Raw genomic sequence first — 22,911 nt, forward strand, 5'->3', positions numbered from 1 at the left:
CACAAAAACTCTTTTCAAAACTTCTGGGTCCCAAGTCCACTCGAACTCTGGGCTACCAGTAGTAAGTGCAGCAGTCCAGCTACACTGTCATCAGATTAGCTTATAACTGTTGCACACATCAGGCTGATCAATGTGTCAACCTGAAACAGACTGTGTACTTTAACTGAACATGGCAAAATAGTCACTCTACTGAACTTTACATCATCATTTGATGTCAAACAATGAGGCAAATCCAAACAGTATATACAAAAAACAGCTTTGCATTTACAAAAGATTGTTTCCCATATTGATTAATCCAGGCAGCTAACTCATTGGTTTATGCAACTTTATTGAAGAAAAATAAATCAATTACTAGCAGAGCTATTAGTTGATCACTCATCCATTGACAACTTGCATCATTTATTCAGTGCTATATTAAACAGTGTATTGGAAGATAGATTAACTAATAGCTCCAAGCCTCCTAACAAAATTTAAATGAAAATTACAAAAAGTTCAAGACCCTATTTTGGAATACAAGGGGTGTTTGACTTCCAATTTCCATTCTCTGTAGAACAAGAACAGGTCATTCCTTTATTGACATGCATAAAATACATCACGTTTTCTGTTCTGCTGATGCTATAAATTCAGTACCAATTCTCCAACCACATCAGTTATGAGCATAAAGTATATCATAAAACCTCAAACTCTAACAATGGAAGGCTTAACAAGATGGATGCCGCTACAGTAATGTTGCTTCCTTTGATATGACAATTGCACATCCATCTCCCTCCCCCTCAGATGGTTATCTTCAGCATCTGTTAGAGCAGTGAGGAATGGTTTTAGTCTCATAACCAAGTTAGAGTGAAGACATTGGCCACATAATACACATGCTCCATTTTTTTAAAAAAAATCCTGAATCTTGGGCAATTGTTCTCTTGTAACTACTTTACAGTTTCTAAAAGCAGTTATTGTCCAAAGCTGGAAGAACTTAAGTCTTCTCAGACGAGCATGTGCATGAATGGAGGGAGGTAAACAAAAAATAAAATTAAAAAAGATGAGGTCTGATAGGGGAGCAGCCGGATAAGAAAATCAAAAAAGGAACAGTAATTTAAAGTTTATTCCAGCTATAATGCAGGTTATTCTGACTTTAAGGTAGCATCACATGGCATACTTCTGAGTCCATTCTCGAGATATTCTGTTGTACCTGTAAATAATGGAAAAGATTTTGAGAAGTTCAAAACCAATAAAACTTTAAAAATCACACAATAATTTAAAACACTTAATAAGGAAAAGAAATTACCACCAAATCAGTCATGGAATCCTTCTAGAGGACACCAATCAAAGGCAAAGAGGTTTTGGTATGCATGTTATTTTGCTGAAATGGGGGCAAATAAAAATTTTTATTTGGAAAGCCCCCAATTGTTTTTAATAGACTTAAAACACATTAAAATTAGTTAGAAGTATTGTATTCTCACACTTGAAAATACCTTATATTAGCGGAAAAGCTCAACCTTGTACTAGATTTTAAAAAAATCCTTCTCACCATGTCTAAGTCCAGAAAAAAAATGCTTAGACTACAATAATGCACACAATCATGAAAAGGTGTTCTCTAAATCTTGTTAATTGTTTACTTAGGCTAGAAGTGGTACCAGGAACTTCCTGTCTGTAGTTCCTTACTATTGGGAAGGCTGATGGATCACTTAAGTTGCAAGTTCTGAACTACAGTAGGGCTAGTTGGTTCAAAGGGGAGGAACTGATAAAGATTAGAAAATAGGAGATTAAAAAATGAACACTGGTCATTACTGGGATTAAGCCTACATATGAATTGTTCCAGTCTGAGTAAGACAGGGAGACCCATTCTCACACAGTACCCTGCCTTGACCCCCCCTCCAAAAAAAAGAAAAAGAAAAGAATTAAGATTTAGTTAAGTTACCTAGCCCCAACTATCATCAGAAAGAGTAATGCTTTTCTGGACCACTAACAGGCCTATCTATGACACAGGCAGAAAAGGACTAGAGGAGAAATGGTGCAGAAATTAAATACATGGTGAGAAGTAAATGCCACCAATAACTTTTAAAAATGTCAAAAGGACATCAATGTTACTGGAGGACTACTTTAAACTAAAATATCATGATAGCTCTTATAAAAAAAAAAAGTATACATACTTGCATATAGGATATGAGGTGTTTTCCTTTGAGGCGAAAACAAACAACAACCCACCCTGTGTTTTCACATAAATTCAGTAATAAAATTATGTTCCACTTACATTTATGGCTATATTCTTTGTCTAAGTACTCCCTTAAAAAAACCTGCATCTTAAAACAATGCATAGTGGGATTCACAACAAAGTGACACAGATAACACATGCATGCTTGTCAGTAGTAAAAGTTATGATTAACCGAACAGGCTTAACAATATTTTTTCCTAAAATAAATGTGATAACTTCTACATCTAAGTGAAATTTGGTTAGGCCTTTTTTAAACATACTACATTCCATTTCTACCAAAGCTGTTAATTAAATTTGTCTTACTTACCAGTTCAAGAGACAAGCTATTTAATTCAAATTTCTTATTACTACTATAATTACTCTGCCATGCATATGTATCATCAAGCAATGACTACTCAATTATATTTTCCACACTAATCAGACATCAAGCTGTTAAATGTACAGACTCAGTTAACTACTGCATCCATTACCTTTTGTTAGTTATTCAGTGCTTTAAAGCATGCAGCACTCGGGTGCTGGCAATACTCATGGTTAAACGCACTATGAAGTGCAGATCTCCTTACCCTACAACATAGCGTATTTCTCTGTCCACTCTCTGGCTAACCTATTGTACCTAATTAAACAAGTTGGGATTAATTATAACAAATATAAAACTAATCGTGTTGGTGATGAATTCTACATTCTCAAAGTTATAAAGATTAAATATTTATGAAAACTATATAAACACTGATCAATGAAAGATGACCAATTTTACTACAGAAAAGAGTGAAGGGTCAAGTCATGGCTTCACTATTCTCTACTTACATCTAAAAGCTATTAAATATGTTTTTTGAGCTATTTTAAAGTTTTAAACTTTTTAAAAGTTTTGAGAGGCTCATCTTTCTTTCATAATGAAAATGTAAATTCCGCTTCAATGCTGGATTTCTACATTTCTTAACTGAGTTTTCCTAAAGACAGTCATACAAGGGATGAGTATAACAAGTTCAGTGAGTAGAACCATTTTTTCCCATTATGCAAAGTGTCCCTTTTCCTTAAATTACTTTGGACTTACTTGTCTCTGTCTGTTTTGTAGATCCGCGCAATCTCTGGCACTAAGGGGTCATCTGGGTTTGGATCACATAGCAGTGAACAAATGGATAAAAGAACTGAAAGAGAACAATTTGATTCAAAACATCAAACAAATCTGTATAAATACTCCATTAATGCCTGACCACTTCAAAATATGCACTAGGGCTTTCTTAACTCAATTCTTAAAAGCAAAGTTTTGGAGGCTTGCAATTTTAGTCATAAGGTGGCAACAAGATAAAGAAATGCTATGAAGAGCATCCTGGAGCCATGGCCATATTTTCTGAAGAACTGTTCAGAATGAAAGTCTGAAGGCCTGACAGTGGCCACTGAGGTAAATAAAAAGATGTAAATAAAATGCTGACCCCAGGTTTTCACCACTGTAAAATAAACACATTATATAATCTTAGTCCATTTCCCGATGACACCAAATCCTAGTTTAATCCTTTCTTGTGGGTGTACAGGCTACTGTGGCGTGATGTAAGCTCTGGCAGGTTCTATGATGTTGGCAAGGCTTCAAGTATAGTCCTCATAACAAACTATTTCTGCTTTTTGAGAACGAATTAACCTATATAGAATCTTATTATCAAGGTTTATTAACAAATCTCATTACTTAGTAATAAATTTTTCAGGTATGAACACACATAAACAAAGAAATATAAACTGTCCTTTAATCCTGTCCGGGCCCTTCTGCTTCTGCAGTAATGATAAGAGTGGGAGAAAAAAAGGGAAAGAGCAGGAAGAATCATACAATTTTTAGACACTAACATGGCTTTCGACACTCTAACATGATACGCTCATCAAGTAATTAACGCTACTGAACATAATACTTAAGGAACTGCATTCTGCATTCATGATACTCTTGCTATAAATGAAACATCAATAAAAAAAAATTCTAAGTAAATGGAAGGATAACTTACAGTTTCTCCTTGGAAAGGAACTGGTTGGATCACATATCCAATAGTAACATTCCAGGGGGCACCTGATTATTTTGTAGTACTCATGGTTAAACATTTGGAAAAGCCTCCAAGAAAATAACTGCAGCTGTTGCACCAATAACTGATGCAGAGGATGAAGATGAAGGGAAATTCTACAAAGATCTCAATAAAACCCTTCAAAATATATCGACGCGTACTTTAATGATAGACTACAGGCTGTTTCAAAAGTCTTAGTGAAGTTTTAAACTGCATTAAGACTTCTGGAATACCCTATAGGTAAGAGAGCTGGATCTGGCTGGAAACACATGGATTCAAGAACCACCTCTACTCAGTGGGCAAGTCACTTCACCTCTATGTTCCTTAAGCAGTTCCCTAGGAGCCAATGACAAAAACCATGGTGGAAAGGTCTTGCATAGAGATCTTTCCCATTTCTGCTTGCCTAAAAACCTCAATGACTTCAAATGCAAAGGGGAAGACAAGACTGAAATGAAAGTCCAAAGGCACAGTATAAATACTTCAAAAAGGCTGAGAAGCACTAGAACTATTTGACAACAAATGGTATCACAAAAAGTGAAATGACTGGTGGGTGACTGATGAGATAGGAATTTCTGAAGCAGCTGTGTACAGAAAAACCAGTCAATAGATACGAAATACCTACTACCTGAGAGGCATCAGAGATGCAATGAAACAAAGTCCTTCAACAATAATATATTAAGCTTATACAGAAAATACAAATAAGGGCAGCTAGTTGGTGCAGTGGGTAGAGCATGGGTGCTGGAGTCAGAAGGACCTGAGTTCAAATCCAGCCTCAGACCAAACTTGACACTTACTAGCTGTGTGACCCTGGGCAAATCATTTAGCCCCAACTGCCTAAAAAAAAAAAAATACTGTTTCAAATGCAGCAAAGAAGTAGAAAGGATGAGAGCTGAGAAAAGACATTTGGCAATTAAAAGACCATTAGCTACTGTGGAGTGGCAGCTAGGTGGTTCAATGGGTAGAGCACTGGGGCTTGGAACCATTAAGATCCGAGTTCAAATTTGGCCTCAAACACTTACTAGCTACGCAGCTTTGGGTTGCCTGTTCTCATCTGTAAACTGGGGACACACTGGAGAAGGAAATGGCAAACCAACTCTAATTATTATTGCCAAAGAAACCTAGGTTTGGACACAAGTGAACAACTTTATGAGGACAAAGTCATTTTGGAAGAAAGCAATTTCAGCTGAATGATAAGGTCACAAGCCAAGCTACAGAGAGCTGAAAAGTGAAAGGAGGTGTAAGCAGTGAAGAGAAGAGAGAGATATAAGACAATGGCTTGAGGTTAACAGTAGGGTATGATGGGGAGGGAGAATGTTTGAAGGCAACAGGGAAAAAACAAGGAGATAGGGAAACATTACAGATTAAAGAAAGAAGATGGGAGGGAGACAGGATTAATGGCACATAAAAGGTCTGGCCTTGGCAAAAAGGGCAACTCCACTGCTGAAATGGTGGTGATGTATAGGAGACTTGAGGAAAGAAGCTTGTGAGCAATGAGGCAGGGAATTAATTAGGAAGGAATGAAAGGATTGTCTTGTTGCAATAAGAGCCCAGTTGAGGTTGTGTAACATGAATTTATAAAGTATAGTTAGCAGGGGCATGTGATTTCCTTCAGGTCTGTTCATAGCAGCCATGTGAAGAGGGGAGAAGGATAGGTGGTGGGAAGTAACCTAGTGTTCAGATTTGGCAAGAATTTAATCAGTGTAGAAAGGAGAAGGGAGCAGGGCATTTTGGAGGGTCAAACTAGTTAACTTTAGGGTCAAGATGAGAAGGAAGTAAAGTCAAATCAGCAAAGTATGGAGGGATTGGAGATCATGATAACTTAAAATAAGTTTTAAAAAGGGTGAGACAGGGAAAATTAGTATTATAGGAGGCTATGATCAAACAGGAATGTTATAGCTTTAATCAAAAAAGTGGCACATTAGTGGATAATGGTTTGATCCAGTGTGTGACTATCTTTGTGCATGGTTAAAGTAGAATAGGTTGTGGGATTCAAGGGGATTACAGAATTGGGAGGTTAAGAAGTTTTATAAATGTGGAAACTGTAGTCTTCTAGTATAAGGGCCTGAATTGTAAAAGAGAAGACAACAGTAAACTAAATTCAGAAAGAAAGGGAAATTATCTGGATCTTCTATACAATATTTATTATGATCTGCATTGAGAAGAAACACCATGGATTTGTTCAAGCAAAGAATAAAACTGATAGTAAATTAGCAGATTAAATATAAGTGATAGCATTCAATTAAGTCAACTCCAACCTGATTTAAATGAGCTACTGAAACTGGGAAATGACTACCAATACAAATTGCTATAATGAGTAAACTTGCCTAGAAATCATATCAGCCACAAACACTTGATCTTGCCAAGTAGAGAGCTATGATAACTAAGGACAACACCATTTCAGAATATAAATGTTCACACGATCATAAATAGAAGGGCAATAGAAAAATTTGTTCAAAATCACCTCATAAACAGCAATGAATAGCAGAAGGAAAAAAGTTTATAGAAAGTTGGACAAAGACCTCAAACCTCAAGTTAAGCTAGATAATGGGGCAGCTAAGTGGTACGGTGGATAGTATCAGGCCTGGAGTTAGGAAGACTCACCTTTGTGAATTCAAATCTGACCTAAGACACTAGCTGTATGACCCTGGGCAAGTCACTTAATCCTGTCTGCCTCAGTTTCCTCATTCAGTATCTTTGCCAAGAAAACTCCAAACTGACTGACAAACATTTGTACATGACTAAAATGACTGAACAACAAACAACAAGCCAAATAATACTGAGGAACATTTTAGAATAAAACTGAAAGAACAAAATGGAAATGGAAAAGACCTGTGAAGATGTGCATTATAAGCTCTTATTCCAGTCAAGGACAGTGAAATTATTACATGTGAATTCTACAATCACAGTCCCAGATAACTGTGGGTGAGATAAATTCCAAGATACTCATCCTTCTATTCCCCTCTTCAAAGGTGACCAAAAAAATACCAAAATCATAGGAATCCTAGCTATAGAAAACCTTTATGAAAAGTATGAACACACTCATTGCGGAGATCTGTGATGAAGTATGAGGTGTTCCCAATGGTTTCTTGATTTAAGCCTTTTATCTCATAGTACATAGCACAGAGTTCTGCAAACAAGCACGTTTGTTTGTTAAACTGAAGTAAAATCTCTGAAGTGTTACGTAAGTTGGCATAATATTTATTTATAGCTCTAATTTCTCAGTCTATAATTTGTAGTTTTCAAGCTATCAGTTTTATAAATTCAATTGTCTTGCAGGCTCATAGGTATACGTTGTTCAAATAAGCCCTGGGCTCAAATGCTTAAGGTACCTGGTTCCAGGAAAGAGTTTAAATCAATTTAGCTAACAGAGAAGGAGCAAACCTAAATGTATAAAGAATTTTTAAAAAGAATAATTTTTATTTGTTGCCAGCATGTTATAACACCAAAGTCTCAAGATCCTTTCACTTTGCATACTAAGTAACAAGAAATAATCAATATACTATATTTTGTTTAAAAGAGTAGAGGATAATCTATAGAACTCTCAGATCATGTTTCCTGGACAATAGAAGATTATTTTAAAAATCTTTCTCACTCAAAGAAAACTTTAAAGAAGGGGCTGCTAAAGAAGCAACAAACTTCACCCACTGATTGGAAGTATAGTAACCAAAAATAACTTTTAACAGAGAGACCTGAATAAGATCCATCCATCAATCAATCAACCAAGAGGGAGAGAAAATACTATCAAGAGCTACATAACTTTCATTTAAATTTTTTTTTTACCTTTAGAAATAGTTAAAGCAGGAGACCACTGTGATCTTAGAATATCGAGACAAATGCTGCCATTACTGTTAATGTTTGGATGATAAATTCTTGTTGTAAATGCAACCTAAAATAAAGAACAAAATATTTAAGGGCTTTTCAAACGAATTCACATCTTTCTGGATTTTTCATGAACCAGAAAAAAGATTTTAAATAAGTCTAAAAATTAGTCCACTTGTAACAGGCATCTAATTCAATCACTGAGATATAAAGGAACAAAAACAAATTAATCCTATACTTTAATGTTGTGTTCAAGTAAAAAAAATTAAATAAAAATTTAATATTCACAAATTAACAAGGGCTAAAAGGTCAAATGATACTTCTGAGACAGGTAATCTCAACTGTTGTAATGAGAATTTTTAGTATGGTAGGACTGGTGGAAAGTTTAGGATTAACACCTTTTGGGATTCTACTAAAAAACTGTGTCCAAAACTACCAAAATGATATACTATAAAATATTCACCTAAAAAAGGCAGAAAATATTTTCATTTGGACTGATAACATTCATTGGTCTTTAGACCTGTTGCAAATGGTACTGTAATCATCATTTCTATAAAGTCAAGTCATTGTTCTCAACTATGTAAGTTTCAGTTTCATTCAAGACTCACTGTAATGTAAACTTTTATATAATAGATATTTTTCTGACTAAAGAAAATTGAAAACCTTAGTATGAAGAGCTTACAAATAGGAATTAAGACATTTGTTCATTCTCATGAACAATAACATAAGAGATGAGATTAGGATTCTTTAGGTCTAAATTATCAACAGTTCTATTTTTGAAGGACATGTGTGCAAATATTTCCTAAGTAAAACATCACTATATGCCAATAATTTTGAGAAATACTTGCCTTAGGTGGTTTGAAGGGGTAGTCTGTAGGGAAATGAATTGTCAAAAAGAATACACCGCCTTGATATGGGCTGTCATTCTGTCAAAAAAAAATCTGTTTAATGTTCATGGTATCATTTAAATATGCTGATTTATAATGCACAATTTTATCTATTTTCAGCACGTTTGATTATGAAGCAAAATTACAAAGCAGTACCACACAATTAAATCCAAGTTAATTTTCTCAAAATTATAATCTAAATATTATTCTAATATTCAATCTAAAATTATTCTATTCCAAGAATTTTCTATATTCTATGCTCTACAGCAGAGGTGTCAAACTTAAATAGAAAGTGCATACTGACTTAGAAAATCACAAATTAACAGTATCTTTGTGTCATATTTCCAATTACATTTTAATTTAGTTCCTTCAAAATGAGACATCTGGGAGTTTGACATCTCTGCTCTACAGTAGTAAAAGAAAGATATTGTTAAACAGAGTTTTCATGTTGAGCACACCATGCTAACACTATACACCGAAGGGAAGCTAAGACAAAAAATTTGTAGAATATTTAATTAATTAAAAAACAGTTGCTAACAAAAGGTGAGTCTTTGGATTAAAATTACTTAAAGGCCACTTCTAACCCCTAACCAAAAGAATTTCATTTTCAGTCAATGAACAATAATAGCCTCAATAGGATGACCACATATTAGGAATATCAACTTGGTTATTTGAAATAAGTGTTCACATCTGAAATTTAGGTTTTGTTCTTTTGTTTTTTAAAAAACCAAATTATCCCTAATGCTGCCCCTTAGTTCTAACAGGCTCTGATTTTCCCTGTTGTTTTTTTTTCTTTTCACTACAGAAAAACAATCTTAAAACTGCTGTCACTTTTTATAAACTTACATACAAATACATGTACCAATAACCAAGAAAAAAAATAGGAAGACAAGGAAAGGAAAATACTGAGAAAAAATATGGAAACAAAATATTATTTGCAAAATGTGAATGAGGCGAGAGAAGAGGAAACCCATGAGCTTAATTATTAATGCATCAAAAATGACTCTGTAGGAACTAAAACAATTGAGTTTTTTTTAACCCTAACACAAGTTACAGAAATAAGAAAGCATTTATCTGTCCCAAGGTATTTTTATAAGAGCCTTAATCAGATGGTCCAGGAAAGAAATTAATCCTTTTCTGTTTGGTTGGTTTTTCTGACAAGAGAAAGTTAAGGTTCTATCTGTTTAGTTATAAGAGTTCTTTTACAAACTTCAATTTGGCAGGCATGTAACCAAATCCAAGGCACTTCTTAAGACCCTAGGAACACAAAAAAAGTGAACAATTCTAGGACCTTACAAACCAATGGGTAGATAGGACAAAAAGATACTCAAAGATAAAAACAACTCCAAAAAAACCTAAGTTCCAAGTTTTATCTAAAATTTCCATGTTCAACAGTACAAAGACATTAAATGTTTCTTGAAAGGGCGAGAGCCAAAGACAAAAAGAGACAGCTAACTGTGCTGAAAGAGTCCAGATCCAAAAAGTCCACAGTAGCAGAATCCAAGAAAAAAATAATTAAGTATAAATGCAAAACGCTATATTTAGGTTGCTACAGCAGCTAGGTAGTACAGTGGATAGAGCACTGGGCCTGGAATCATTTTTAGTTCAAATTTGGCCTCAAACACTTACTAGCTGTGTGGCCCTGGGCAAGTCACTTAAATTATATCTGTCTCAGTTCCACATCTGAAAAATGGAGACACACTGGAGAAGGACATGGCAAACCATTCCAATATCTTTACCAAGAAAATATGATGGACAAAAGTCCACAAGGTCCCACAGGGTAGGACACAACTGAAGAAATCATCAACAACAATAACAAACAACAAAGACTTAAATTCCAAAAATTTAAAAGAACAAACAAAAAAATTAGCCAACAGCTCCAGTCCCACATCTCCAACTAGCCTGCTGAACACATTGGCACAGCAGAAAGATAACTACTTGGGGCTCTGGTGTCAGGGGACTTGGGGTTCATGCCCCACATCGGCCTGCCTAACTCCTTGCATAATCTGGAGGAAATTCACATCACCTCAGTACGCCATATCTGTCAAATGAGGTTTGTAATAGATAGCTTCTGAGATCCCTTCCAGTTATGTAGCAATAATCCTGTAGTCATTATCTGCAGGTCACACAGGCACCTCAAGCTCCTTATGTACAAAAAAGAACTCGTTTTCTTTCTCCTTAAACCCACCTTTACTTTCTCTGCTAAGTGTACTGCCATTTTTTCTAATCACAGAGGTTCACAACCTAGGAATCATACTCAACTCCTTATTCTTGCTCACTCATGTCTTGTGGTCAATTCTACCCCCACAACATACCTTGTATTTGTACCCTTCTCTCTACTCACACCACGATCATTTGCACAGACCGTTTCAACAGCTTTCTAAGTGGTGTCTCTAGATCAATCAACTAACAAGTATTTATTAAGTGCCTACTATGTGCCAAGGGACTCTGCTAGGCCTTGGGGACACAAATAACAATGACATAATTCCTACTACCAAAAAGTATAATTACACTCTAATGGGGGAAACAAGCGATAAGTAGGTACAGAAAAAAGACAAAGTATGAGGCAGCTCTAGAAAAAGGCATTATTGAGTGACGGGAATCAGAAAAGGCTTCACGTAAAGATGATATAAGAGAGATGAACTTTTCATTAAAAGAGGGTTTTTTCTATCCACTCAGAATGGCCAAAGCAAAGGCATTAAAGCCTCCTGCATAAGGAGTAGAGAGGGGGCCAGTTTGGCTAAACTACAAAATGTGGGAAGGAGAGTAATGAATAAGGAGACTGGAAAGGTAGACTGCGGTCAGGACACGAAGGGTTTTAAAGGCTAAACATAAGAGGGGCAGCGAGGTGGTGGAGTGGATAAAGCACTGGCCCTGAAGTCAGGAGGACCTGAGTCCAAATCCAGCCTCAGACCAAACACCTGACACTTAACTAGCTATGTGACCTTGGGCAAGTCACTTAACCCCAACTGCCTTAAAAAAAAAAAAAGCCAAACATAAGAGCTTATATTTGATCCTAGAGACAATAGGGACCCACTACAGTTGATCATACTGGGGAGTGACATGATTTGTGCTGCAAGATGATAAGGGCCTGAATCAAGGTTGATAACTGTGGCAGCAAAGAAAAGAAACTGGATACAAGACATGTAGAGGCAGAAAAGGTTAAGATTTGGCAAATGAATATATGGAGTGACAGGAGTTGATGACCTACCGTCTCTCCAACCTATCTACTGCAGAGAAGCCAAAGTAATAGCCTAAAAATAAAGATTCTACCATGTCATTCTACTGCTCAAGAAACTTCAGTAGCTCCCTATTTCCTCCAAGATGCATTTGGTATTTCACGACCTTCACAATCCAGCTCCAGTCTATCTTCCTACTGATTGGTATGTTAAATATTTGCACACTCCATCCCCTTCCCCCCAATTTCCTGTACATTGGAACCAAATCAATCTACTTGCTACTGTTCTCCACATAGAACATGCTGTCTCCCACTTATAGGCCTTGGCACAGGCTGTCCCCGGTGCTTGGAAGGCTTTCCTTCCTTTCTCTACCTCTTAGACACCCTGGCTCCTTTCAAGGCTCAAAGTAAGTGCCAAGTCTTCCAACAGGCCTTTCTTGATTGATATCTCTAGTTGTTAATGCTGCTCCTCCCCTCTCCCAATACTGTGTTTTGTTTATATGCTATTTATTTATTTGAATTATCTGTGTGTTTCCTTAGCTGAATGTAAATTCCTTGAATGCAAGAATGTTTTGCCTTATATTTTGGCAGCCTAAATAACAAAAGATACAAAAAAGATCTGTGGGTTCTGATGGACTATAAGCATGAGACAAAAGTTGACAAGAGAGTCAAAAAAGCTCATTTTAGGCTTCAGTGAGAAAGGCATAGTACTCCATCCAAAGAAGGCTATGTAGCATGTAGCCCCAGGATTTTGCCCCACAACCAAGTCATTCCACACAAGAATTACTTGAATAAACTGGGAATATTTAGCCTGGAAAAGATTAAGACCTAGGGGAAAACAAGATAACTGCCCATAAAAGCAAACAGCTATCATAAAGAAGTAGGATTAGACTGTTTTATCTCAGAAGGCAAAACAAGGATCAATGGATGGAAGTTACAAGTTTCGTCAAGTCTTAGGTTTGATGAAAAACTTTCTAATACCATGCTCACTTCAAAAACCTTGATAAGCCTAGACTCCTTGAAAAAAATCCCAGAGAGAACTGATGAGCTCTGAATGCAAACTGAAGTATAATTTTCTCATTTTCTTTTTTTTTAAAATATGGCTAATATGAAAATGTTTTTAATGATTTCACATGTATAACCAACATATTGCTTGCCTTCTCAATGGATGGGACGGGGGTGAAAGGGAGGGAATGGACTTGGAATTCAAAAATTTTAAAGAATGCTAAAAATAATAAAGAACAATAAATTTGAAAAAAAATTTAAAAATAAAATGTCAGGATATAGTCTTTCTTTGTAGATCTCTTTCTCTCAACTATTCAAAGATGGTACAGGACTACCTAAAGAAAAGGGTTCTCTTTTGCTACAGTAAGGTCTTCAAAAGCTGTTATGTCAAGGTTGTTTTAATTTGCATTTCTCTAATCAATGAGTTAGAGCATTTTTTTCATGACTGTAAGTTGTTTTGATTTTTTTCATTGGAAAAACAACCTGTTCATATCCTTTGACCAATTATCAATTGGGGAATGACTCATATTCTTACAGATTTGACAAAGTTCTTTATATATTTTTGATATGAGGGCTTTATCTGATAATCTATAAATCCTCCCCCAATCTTCAGCTTTCCTTCTAATCTTGACTAGATTTGTTTTACTTACACAAAAACTTAATGTAATTGAAACTATCCATTTTACATCTAACTCTGCTCTCTATCTCTTGTTTATTTATGCATTGTTTCCCTATAGTCTGATAAGTTATATGTTCCATGTTCTTTTAATTTTCTTGTAATATCTCTCTTTATATTTAGGTCATGTATCCATTTTGACTTTATCTTAGTAAATGGTGTAAGATACTAGTCTACACCCAATTTCAACCATATTGCTTTCTAGTTATATAAAATGAGATATCATTTTACACCAATTGGCTAAAATAATTGAAAGAGAAAGTAATAAATGTTGGAGATGTGGGAAAATTGGGACACTAATTCATTGTTGGTAGAATTATAAAATGATCCAACCATTTTGGATAGCAATCTGGAATTATGACCAAACAGTTGTTAAATTACCTATACCATTTGACCCAGTAATACCACTACTAGGTCTATTTCCAAAGATGATTAGGGAAAAAAGGAAAAGAACCCATATGTTCTAAAATGTTCACAGCAGCTCTTCGCAGAAGGAAAGAACTGGAAATTAAAGGGATGCCCATCAATTAGGGCATGGCTGAAAAAGTCATGGTATATGATTGTGATGGAATACTACTACTGTGTTATAAGAAATAATAAACTCAATGATCTTAGAAAAACATGGAAAGATCTGCATGAAATTAGGAGTAAAATGAGCAGAACCAAGAGGACATTGTATACAGTAACAATATTGTTTTAAGAATGACTTTGAATGAACAGCCATTTTGACTATTATAAATACCCAAATTAACCATAAAGGACATATGAAGACACACACTTATCTGCATGAAGAGAAAGTGATAAACAGAAGTATATATAGAATAATTTACACACACACATTTGCGTCTAATGGTAGCCATCTCTAGGATGAGGTAGGAGGAGAGCAGGAAAAAAAGGGGGAAAAAAGAAATGTACATAATAATTTTGTTGTATATTTGTTGAAAGGAATAACAAAAGTTGTGTATAGTTGACTCGCAATTTCACGTACAAACATCTTTTTAAAAATGGTCCTATGTTATGGAAATGCTTGTTTTATTCCATAAATATGTATTAACGCAATAAAAAATGCAGTAAGGCTGGGATAGGCCACTAATTGTCAGAAATTTTGTAGAGGAGATAGTTGCTCAGGAATGGACTGAATTAGATAAACTTGAAAATCTGTCCCAAATTATAAGACTCTATAGAATTTATGGCTCTGATTTTTAAACACTTTTTACAAAACCTCACTTACTTCCAGTTGAAAAATCATTGTTACCATAAAGTACTTAAATTGAACAGAAGCAGGCCACACTAATTCAACTGGGGAAAAAAAGTGTTCTGGACTTCTCGATTCATATAAACTATTTTTGTTAAAGCAAAATACGACACCTAGTTAACTTATAAATATCAGGTACCTCAAAAACCACATATCATTTTTAACAAACCTAAACTGGTGAGTTTTTTTGTTGTTATTTCAAAATAAAGAACATATACTGGACCAGGAAATATGGTCTTGGTTCTTTACTGAGTATCAGCAATGGCTACAACTCAATGTTTCTTAACAATAACAAACCAATAATAAGATTTTAGATTACGAATTTTTTTGTGTTCATTACTAAAAAAAAAAAAGAGTAAAGTAATGATTTGGTGGAAATTTCAAAGTTAATTTTAATACAGAAATCATCATCCAAGCTAGAAAAACTCTGGTTAAAGAGGCATGAAGCAAAACCATCTGATTTGGGAATAAATTAACTAAGAAATAAATAGGAAATTACATAGGTGAAAATCCAGGAGAATAAAGTTCATTTGGGACCACAGTACAAACCAATAACCCATTTCTAAGTCCCAGAAGATTTCTGGAAGGGTTTTTTGAATAGCTATTGGATCACTGCCCTAGTCCTACGCCCAATGTGTTTATCATCAGGACCAGAGATGTAGAAGAGGGTTCTTAACCTGGAGAGCCTGAACATACATACATATATATTTCAACATGCTGCCTTTGTAATCTTATATATTTCACACATAAAAAATATAATTCAAGGAAGGATTCATAGGCTTTACCAGACTACCAAAAAAAAAAAAAACACAACCCCAACAGATCCTCCTTTAATAATTAATTAATTAATTAATAAGAAGGTTTAGAACTCCCTATTCTAGAAGCTAGTAAAGACCTCAGAGGCTATTTAGCCTAACACTAGTTGACTGACTCTTACTTCATTATGTGAAAAACTGAAGCCTATGAGGATGTGATTTGTTCAAGTTTAAATAGCTGTGCACTCCATTTATAAAACTATAGAATTTCAGATTGGAAGGGACTTTGAGTCATCTAGTCTATTTTTCTTTAGATAATGTCAACAACAACTCATATTTAGAATAATTTAAGCTTTGTAAAGTGTCTCCTCCCAATAGCCTTGAGAATTATATGATGTGATGGTTGTTATTCCCACTTTTAAAATGAGGGAACAGGAGCTCTGAAAAATTAATTTGCTGATGGTATAGCTTTTAAGTATAGGGCAAGATTTGAACCCAGTCAGTCTCTTCTAGTTCTAATGCTCTAGTAAGATCTCTTTCTAGTTGTCTGGAAGTTTAGTCTGTATATACTAATTTCCTTCCATTGTTCCTAAGCATTGCCTTTGGGACTGAATAGATTAAACCTAATCCTTTCTCCCAAGAACAGCCCTTAAAAAAACCACTTTCTCCCATCTCTTACTAGGCATCTTCTAAAATGCCATCCTCGGCCCTCTTCTCACTGTACACTCTTTCCCCCCTGGTTGATATCAGCTCCCAGGGGTTCAATGATCATCTCTCTGTAAATGATTTTCAAATCTATTGATGAGATTCAGTGCAAATTTCTAACATTCCCACATGACCAACCGCCATCTGGACAGACCCACCTAACTCAAATTGAACAAGTCTAAAATACAATCACTCCTCCAAACTACCCATCTGACAGCACCACCACCCTTTATCACCAATCTAAAACCCCATACCCAGTAAGAGTAAACAAACTTTTGGAACTGAAAATTGAAGGGATGCCCATTAATTGGGGAACAGAAAACTAGTTGGGGTATATGACTGTAATGGAAAACTACTGTGCTAGAAGAAATCACAAGCAGGCTGATTTCAGAAAAACCTGGAAAGACTTACAGGAACTAAAGCAAAGTGAAGTGAGTAGAACCAGAAGAACATTGTACACAATAACAACAACACTGCACAATGATCAACCGTGAATGACTTAGCTATTCTCTGCAATCCAAGCCAATTCCAAAGGACTTGTGATGAAAAATTCTATCTACATCTACAGAGAAAACTAATAAAGCCTGAATATAGATCAAAGCATAAATATTTTTACTTTATTTTTTTCATGGTTTTTCTCCTTTCTGGTCTGTTTCTTCTTTCACAACATGACTAATATGAAAATATTTCAGATGATTACACATATATAATCAATATTAAATTGCTTACTATTTTAGGAGGGGGAGACGTGATAGAGGAAAAAAGTTTAGAACTCAAAATTAAAAAAAAAGATGTTAAAAATTATCTTTACGTGTAATTGGGGGAAAATATTAAGCCATCTTTTGGCACTTTTACCCTCAATGATATCCACCCTAGTTGTTTAAGAAAAACCTGGGAAGATTCACATGAACTAATACAAAGTGAAGTGAGCAGAACCCTGATAACAATGAACACAGTAACAAAAACATTGTAACAACAATCAACTGTGAAAGAGCTAGCAGGGGTGATGAACCTTTCAAGGGCACATGTGGTCCTCTAGGTCCTCAAGTACAGCACTTTGAATGCAAACTTCACATAACAAATCTTTTTATTAAGGGTATTTGTTTTGTAAACCTTCAGTCAAAAGACAGCATCCAAGGAGCTAGAGAGCCACATGTGGCCTCTAGGCCACAGGTTCCCCACCCATGCTAGCAACTCTGATCAATATAATGATCAGCAACAATTTCAAAGGGCTCAAGGTTAAAAATGCTAGAGAATTCACAGACTGAATGCATAACTGAAACATTTTTTTCTTTTGGCAACACAGCTAATGTGGAAACATATTTTGCATGATAATGGGCATTGTATTTCTTGCCTTCACAAAGAGTAAGGGAATGGAAAGAGGGAATCTGGAACTGAAAATAAAAATTAAACAGCAAAAAACCACAATATTCATCCCACTCTCCACTAACATTGCCTGGCTCATGCCCTCATCATCCCTTGCCTCATGTGCCTCAACAGTTTCCTAATAGTTTCTCTGGCAATACTCTCTTCTTCAATTTACTTTTTACAAACCCACACACAAATTTTCAATGGCCTATTGCATCTAGGATAAAATACAAATTCTCAGTTTGGCATTTAAAGCCTTCCACTATGCTTGCACCTTACCATTTTAAGCCTCATTTTATTTCAGATCCTTTCATTCCAGTCAATTGACCTGAGAGCAGCAAAAATTTGTCCAGCTACATGCTCCATAGGCATTTCAACCTCAAGAAGGGCAGAGGGGAACTCATTTCCTTTCCCCATAAACCCACTTCCTTAACCTCCTGATTATACTCCTTTTTCCCAGTCATCCAGATTCACAACTAAACTCTTCATCTATTCCTATAACCTACTTTATACTGATGTTCCCATTTCCAATACACCACAGCTGCTCTAGACCAGGCCCCTCAATATTTCTGGCCCAGACTACTGCAAGTCTATTAATTATTTCTTTGCACCTAATTTCTCAAGAATCTCATCCTCCACACAGCAGCCAAATTGATAATTCTCAAGTTTAAGTTTGAATGTGCCACTGTTGTGTTCAAGAAGCTTCAGTGGTCCCATACTGCTTTTTAGCATAAAACACAAAATCCTCTGTGTTTGGTATATAAAACTCTTTATAATCTAGGCTCCAATCTATTTTTTGAAAGCTTGTTATAATTACTCTTCTCTACTCCCTAATCTACAAAACAGACTTTAGCTGATCCCCATACGTGAAACTCAATTTCCTACTTTTAAGGCTTTGCTTAGGATCTTTCACATCTAGAATGCATGCTTTTCTCATTCTATCTCTTAAAACATCTACCTCCCTTCAACATTCAGTTCAACTACCACCTTCCTTCATGAGGCTTTTCCTGACTCTGCCCAGAAATAAGTTTCCTCCCATCCTCACAAATGATTTAAATTTTACTGTGTGTGTACTTTGTATGGACTTATCTATGCACACCTTGTTTCCTAAGTGTCTCTCCTCCCCAAGTAGAAAGTAAATTCTGAAGGCTAGAACCTTTTAAAATAAAAACTTTGGGGGCAGCTAGGTGGCACAGTGGATTGAGCACCTGCCCTGGATTCAGGAGGACCTGAGTTCAAATCCAGCCTCAGACACATAACACTTACTAGCTGTGCGACCCTGGGCAAGTCACTTAACCCCACTGCCTAGCCATAAATAAATAAGCAAGCAAGCATATAAACAAATAAATAAGAAATAAAAGCTTTGTATGTTTAGCACCTAATACATATCTGGTAACTAATAGGTGCTTATTAAGTGCTTGCTGAAGTGAGTAGACTACACAAGAACAGTTATCCAAATAAAGGCTGACTACAGACTTAATACTATTTTTATCACTTACCCATTACACTACTACAAAAAGTCAAATGAGTCCCTACTACTAATGTCACTGTATGTGATAAAAATTTGAGGAGAAAATACAGTCCACGTTGGGTTGATCCATCCCAACCACCCATAATGCTTCCTGGCAGTGTCTCCATTCCTTGAAATCAGGGAACATAAGCTATATCTTGTTAAATACAAACACACACACACACACACACACAGTGCATTATTTTTTAAATTATGTATTTATCACATCTAGTAGGGAGCTGACTTCAAGTTGGCATTTGAACTTCTGGATGTAGCAAAATCAATCTAGAAGACTTGGTTGTATTTTAGAAAGTAAAATTTCTATTAATTGACTTATTCCTAGAGGAAATGTCAAGATAGTGGTACTCATTCTCTGAAAAGCTGGGGAAGTAATTTCAATTAGCATCCCCCCCACCCAATCATTAACATGTAAGTGTTGCTGGGAATACAAAGCTCTAATTCCAGTAAAGACGACAGAAAATACCTGTTTTGGCAATTTTCTTCCTTTTGGAAAGTGCTGGTACACTACACACCACACACACACACACACACACACACTCTCTCTCTCTCTCTCCACTTAATTCTGAAAACCAAAGAAAGAAGATATGCCTTGAATATGAAAACACTGGCTTTTCTGATGACTGGAAATAACTATTCAACAACTATTATTAGCATGCTTCAACCTGTATAAGTGGTTCTCATAAAAAGCATAAAAGCACAAGAACCTAAAAAATCTTATAAATCAAAGATAAAATGACCTCTAGTATAGTTTTAGTATGTCTATTTACAGAATTCTAATTCTTTGAAAACTGATATAAAACATAAGAATTATTTAGACCATCTCTTCACCATGTTAGTGGTGAGTATATTTTACCAAATATATTTAAAATTAATTCTACTTCTAGCATTTCATAAAATTCACCTCTTATACAGAAAAAACCTGTTGGGAAGCACTATTATAGTGGGTGCAGGTTTATATATTTTAAATAATAATTAACATTTAGTATTTTCAAGATACATATTAAAATTACATTTTAGTTTTACACATACTCCAAAAATCTCACTTTCCTATGTAAGCCCCCCTCCAAAAGGTTATGCTAACAAATATAGACTTACATTTAAATCCCTGAAAATTGGTTTAGAATTATAAATATGTATCAATCTAAAAAGCTAAATAATTTTTTTCTGTTACCCAAGAGTGCCAACACTACACAATCTTGTTTGACTTAAAGGTAGAAATGAGAGAAGAATCTGTAGAAGTGTAAGAGAAATAAAATGACATGTAGCTCAAGTACTCCAAATATAGATTCTGACTATGTAAGACTCTCAATTTTTGTTTCACTTGGAAAGGACTACAGCTAAATCTCCTTATCAAACTTTCCTAAACCCTGAAACTTCTGACTGGGAACTGTTAAAATGGCTACCATTTACACAGTAAAGTATAGCATCATTTGAAGTAATATGAAAACCTAACATTTATTTCAAAATCCAAAATCACTGAAACACCAATTAATCCTTTAACACAAAAAAACTCTGTTAAAATAAAGATACCACAAAATCCTGAAATACCTCCTAATTCAAAGATTATTATATTCAGCATACATTTTAGTATGGTATACTGCATTATCTGACAATTCTTTTAAGTGTTTAACCTATATTATGTGGTAATTCAGAATACAATTAATCTTTATCTTGGCTGGATTAAAAAGCAGTTTACCATTCCTCACACTGTTTACCTAAAAAATATTTTACATTTCTGTAAAGCTATTAATACAATTATATAGTTAAACGTCAACATAGCTGATTCACCACTAGACACTTAATTTAATGATTGTGAATTGTACTTAAACAGAGTAACACCTTTGAATAATGCCCGACTCATTGTCAGATCAGAATTATTTAAATAATTTGTCATAGGAATAACCAGGAAGCACTGAGAGTGCTTTGAACAGCTATAAAGGTCATCTGCATTGAGGTCAAGGAAGTTTTGCCATTTCATACATATGCCACACCTTAACAACAAGATGGGTAACAAATATGGAATTTAAGACTTGTGACTGAGTCTTTAAATTACTTGATATTTCCTTCAGGGGCAATACTGTTATTGTTTAAAAACAAACTTTTATGACTACCACCTCATTAAGCAAAGAGGTCTAGTAATATTTAAAATTCTAACCAGATCAATATGGAATTTTCAATTAAAATCATCATTTAAAAAGGTTCACAATACTCACAGGTCCCATAATTGTGGCTTGCCAATGAAACACTAGAAAAAGAAAAACTCTTGTTATCATCTAAAAAAATGTATATGCTATTTTCAAATTAAATGAAAAGTTTTAGAAGGCACTTACTATCATCCCCAACTGGACCTGCAGAACACTGTGCTGGAGGATCACGGGCCAAATCGCTAAGTTCCTATATAGAAGAAAAGTTACAGGTAAACATAATATGTAGACATGCAAATAAAAAAAGCATCTCTGTTACAATTATTTAACAGGTTTCCCGTTCTACAGGTGACACACAAAGACAGAACAAAATACAGTACAGAAAGAGAAGCAGATGTAAACCAGGACAATATGCACTTTCCCAATGGTTGTATTGAGTAAAGGGGATGGGTAGGTGCCACGGGTTAATCTGATTAGTTGGTAACAATGCTATAGATTTTTCATAATGGCAGACTCTACAGAAGTTACTGAACCTTGGTCATCAGCTGCCCTTTTCCATCCACTACACTTTAAGTCAGGCCTTTCCATCAATGCTTCCTTATATGATAAGGTTTCCCCAAGTTCTCAAACTTGATTATTAATGCGCTGCTTTTGAGAGGGCACTGTATTAGGCTTAATGTCACCCTATGTGTGGCTCTCCTTATTGAAGGCATGCTCTTGTGTACTGATTTGTCCAAAGGCTAAGCTTTCCATGGTAAGGAATATGACCCCAGAAAATTAAATGCCAATATCTAAATTGTAATCTGGATGAACTCTAAAATGAAGAGTATGAAATACTCACTTTCATTAAGCAATAACTTTATATTAACTAGCAGTCACACCATTTACCAATAGGAAAAGTAACGCTTGTGCCTTCTAAATGCAATTAACAACAACAACAATAATAATAATAATAATGAAAAATTACGGTCAGAATTTTAGTGATAAGCTTATTTTATATATGTGATATCAAGAAGAACCAGAAAATCAATCTATGGAACATAAAGATAAAAAATCTTGTGTCAGGGGCAGACTGATCAACTTTTCATACATAGTCCTAAATACTTAATAAGCTACAAAGAAACTTTCATTTCCACATCCCTTCATAAGTGACGCAAATGTCTTTCCCCACAGGTTACTTTTTATAGAATATAAGCACTAGAATATAAAGCTGCTTTAATACAACTAAAAAAAACTTTAATTTTTGTACTATCTTATTCTAAACTCAAATTCCAAAATGGTTCTTCTTTTCCAATAATAAATAGTACAATTTTTTACCAGACCAGGAAAACAACCATCTTGGT

At 35.1% G+C, this 22,911-nt stretch overlaps 1 protein-coding gene across 3 annotated transcripts in view; it reads right to left on the minus strand.

Annotated features, from left to right (window-relative positions):
- Positions 1 to 308: 308 nt before the first annotated feature.
- The window catches only part of UBE2D3 (ubiquitin conjugating enzyme E2 D3), a 46,831-nt gene continuing 24,228 nt past the window's right edge, over positions 309 to 22,911 (minus strand). For 2 of the 3 annotated variants that reach the window (XM_021008363.2, XM_078148612.1), the window contains 7 exons: positions 21,755 to 21,818; positions 21,638 to 21,669; positions 8,913 to 8,990; positions 8,026 to 8,131; positions 3,258 to 3,351; positions 2,770 to 2,819; positions 309 to 1,183 (listed from right to left, as the gene is read on the minus strand). In XM_021008363.2, coding sequence (XP_020864022.1) covers positions 2,771 to 2,819; positions 3,258 to 3,351; positions 8,026 to 8,131; positions 8,913 to 8,990; positions 21,638 to 21,669; positions 21,755 to 21,818 — 423 coding nt within the window. In that variant the 3' untranslated portion in view covers positions 309 to 1,183; position 2,770. The remainder of the gene's footprint in view (positions 1,184 to 2,769; positions 2,820 to 3,257; positions 3,352 to 8,025; positions 8,132 to 8,912; positions 8,991 to 21,637; positions 21,670 to 21,754; positions 21,819 to 22,911) is intronic. The other variant, XM_021008364.2, reaches the window with a different exon arrangement.

Source organism: Phascolarctos cinereus, unplaced genomic scaffold (assembly GCF_003287225.1).
Source record: "Phascolarctos cinereus isolate Bilbo 61053 unplaced genomic scaffold, phaCin_HiC Scaffold_9;HRSCAF=440, whole genome shotgun sequence".
Classification (NCBI taxonomy): domain Eukaryota; kingdom Metazoa; phylum Chordata; class Mammalia; order Diprotodontia; family Phascolarctidae; genus Phascolarctos; species Phascolarctos cinereus.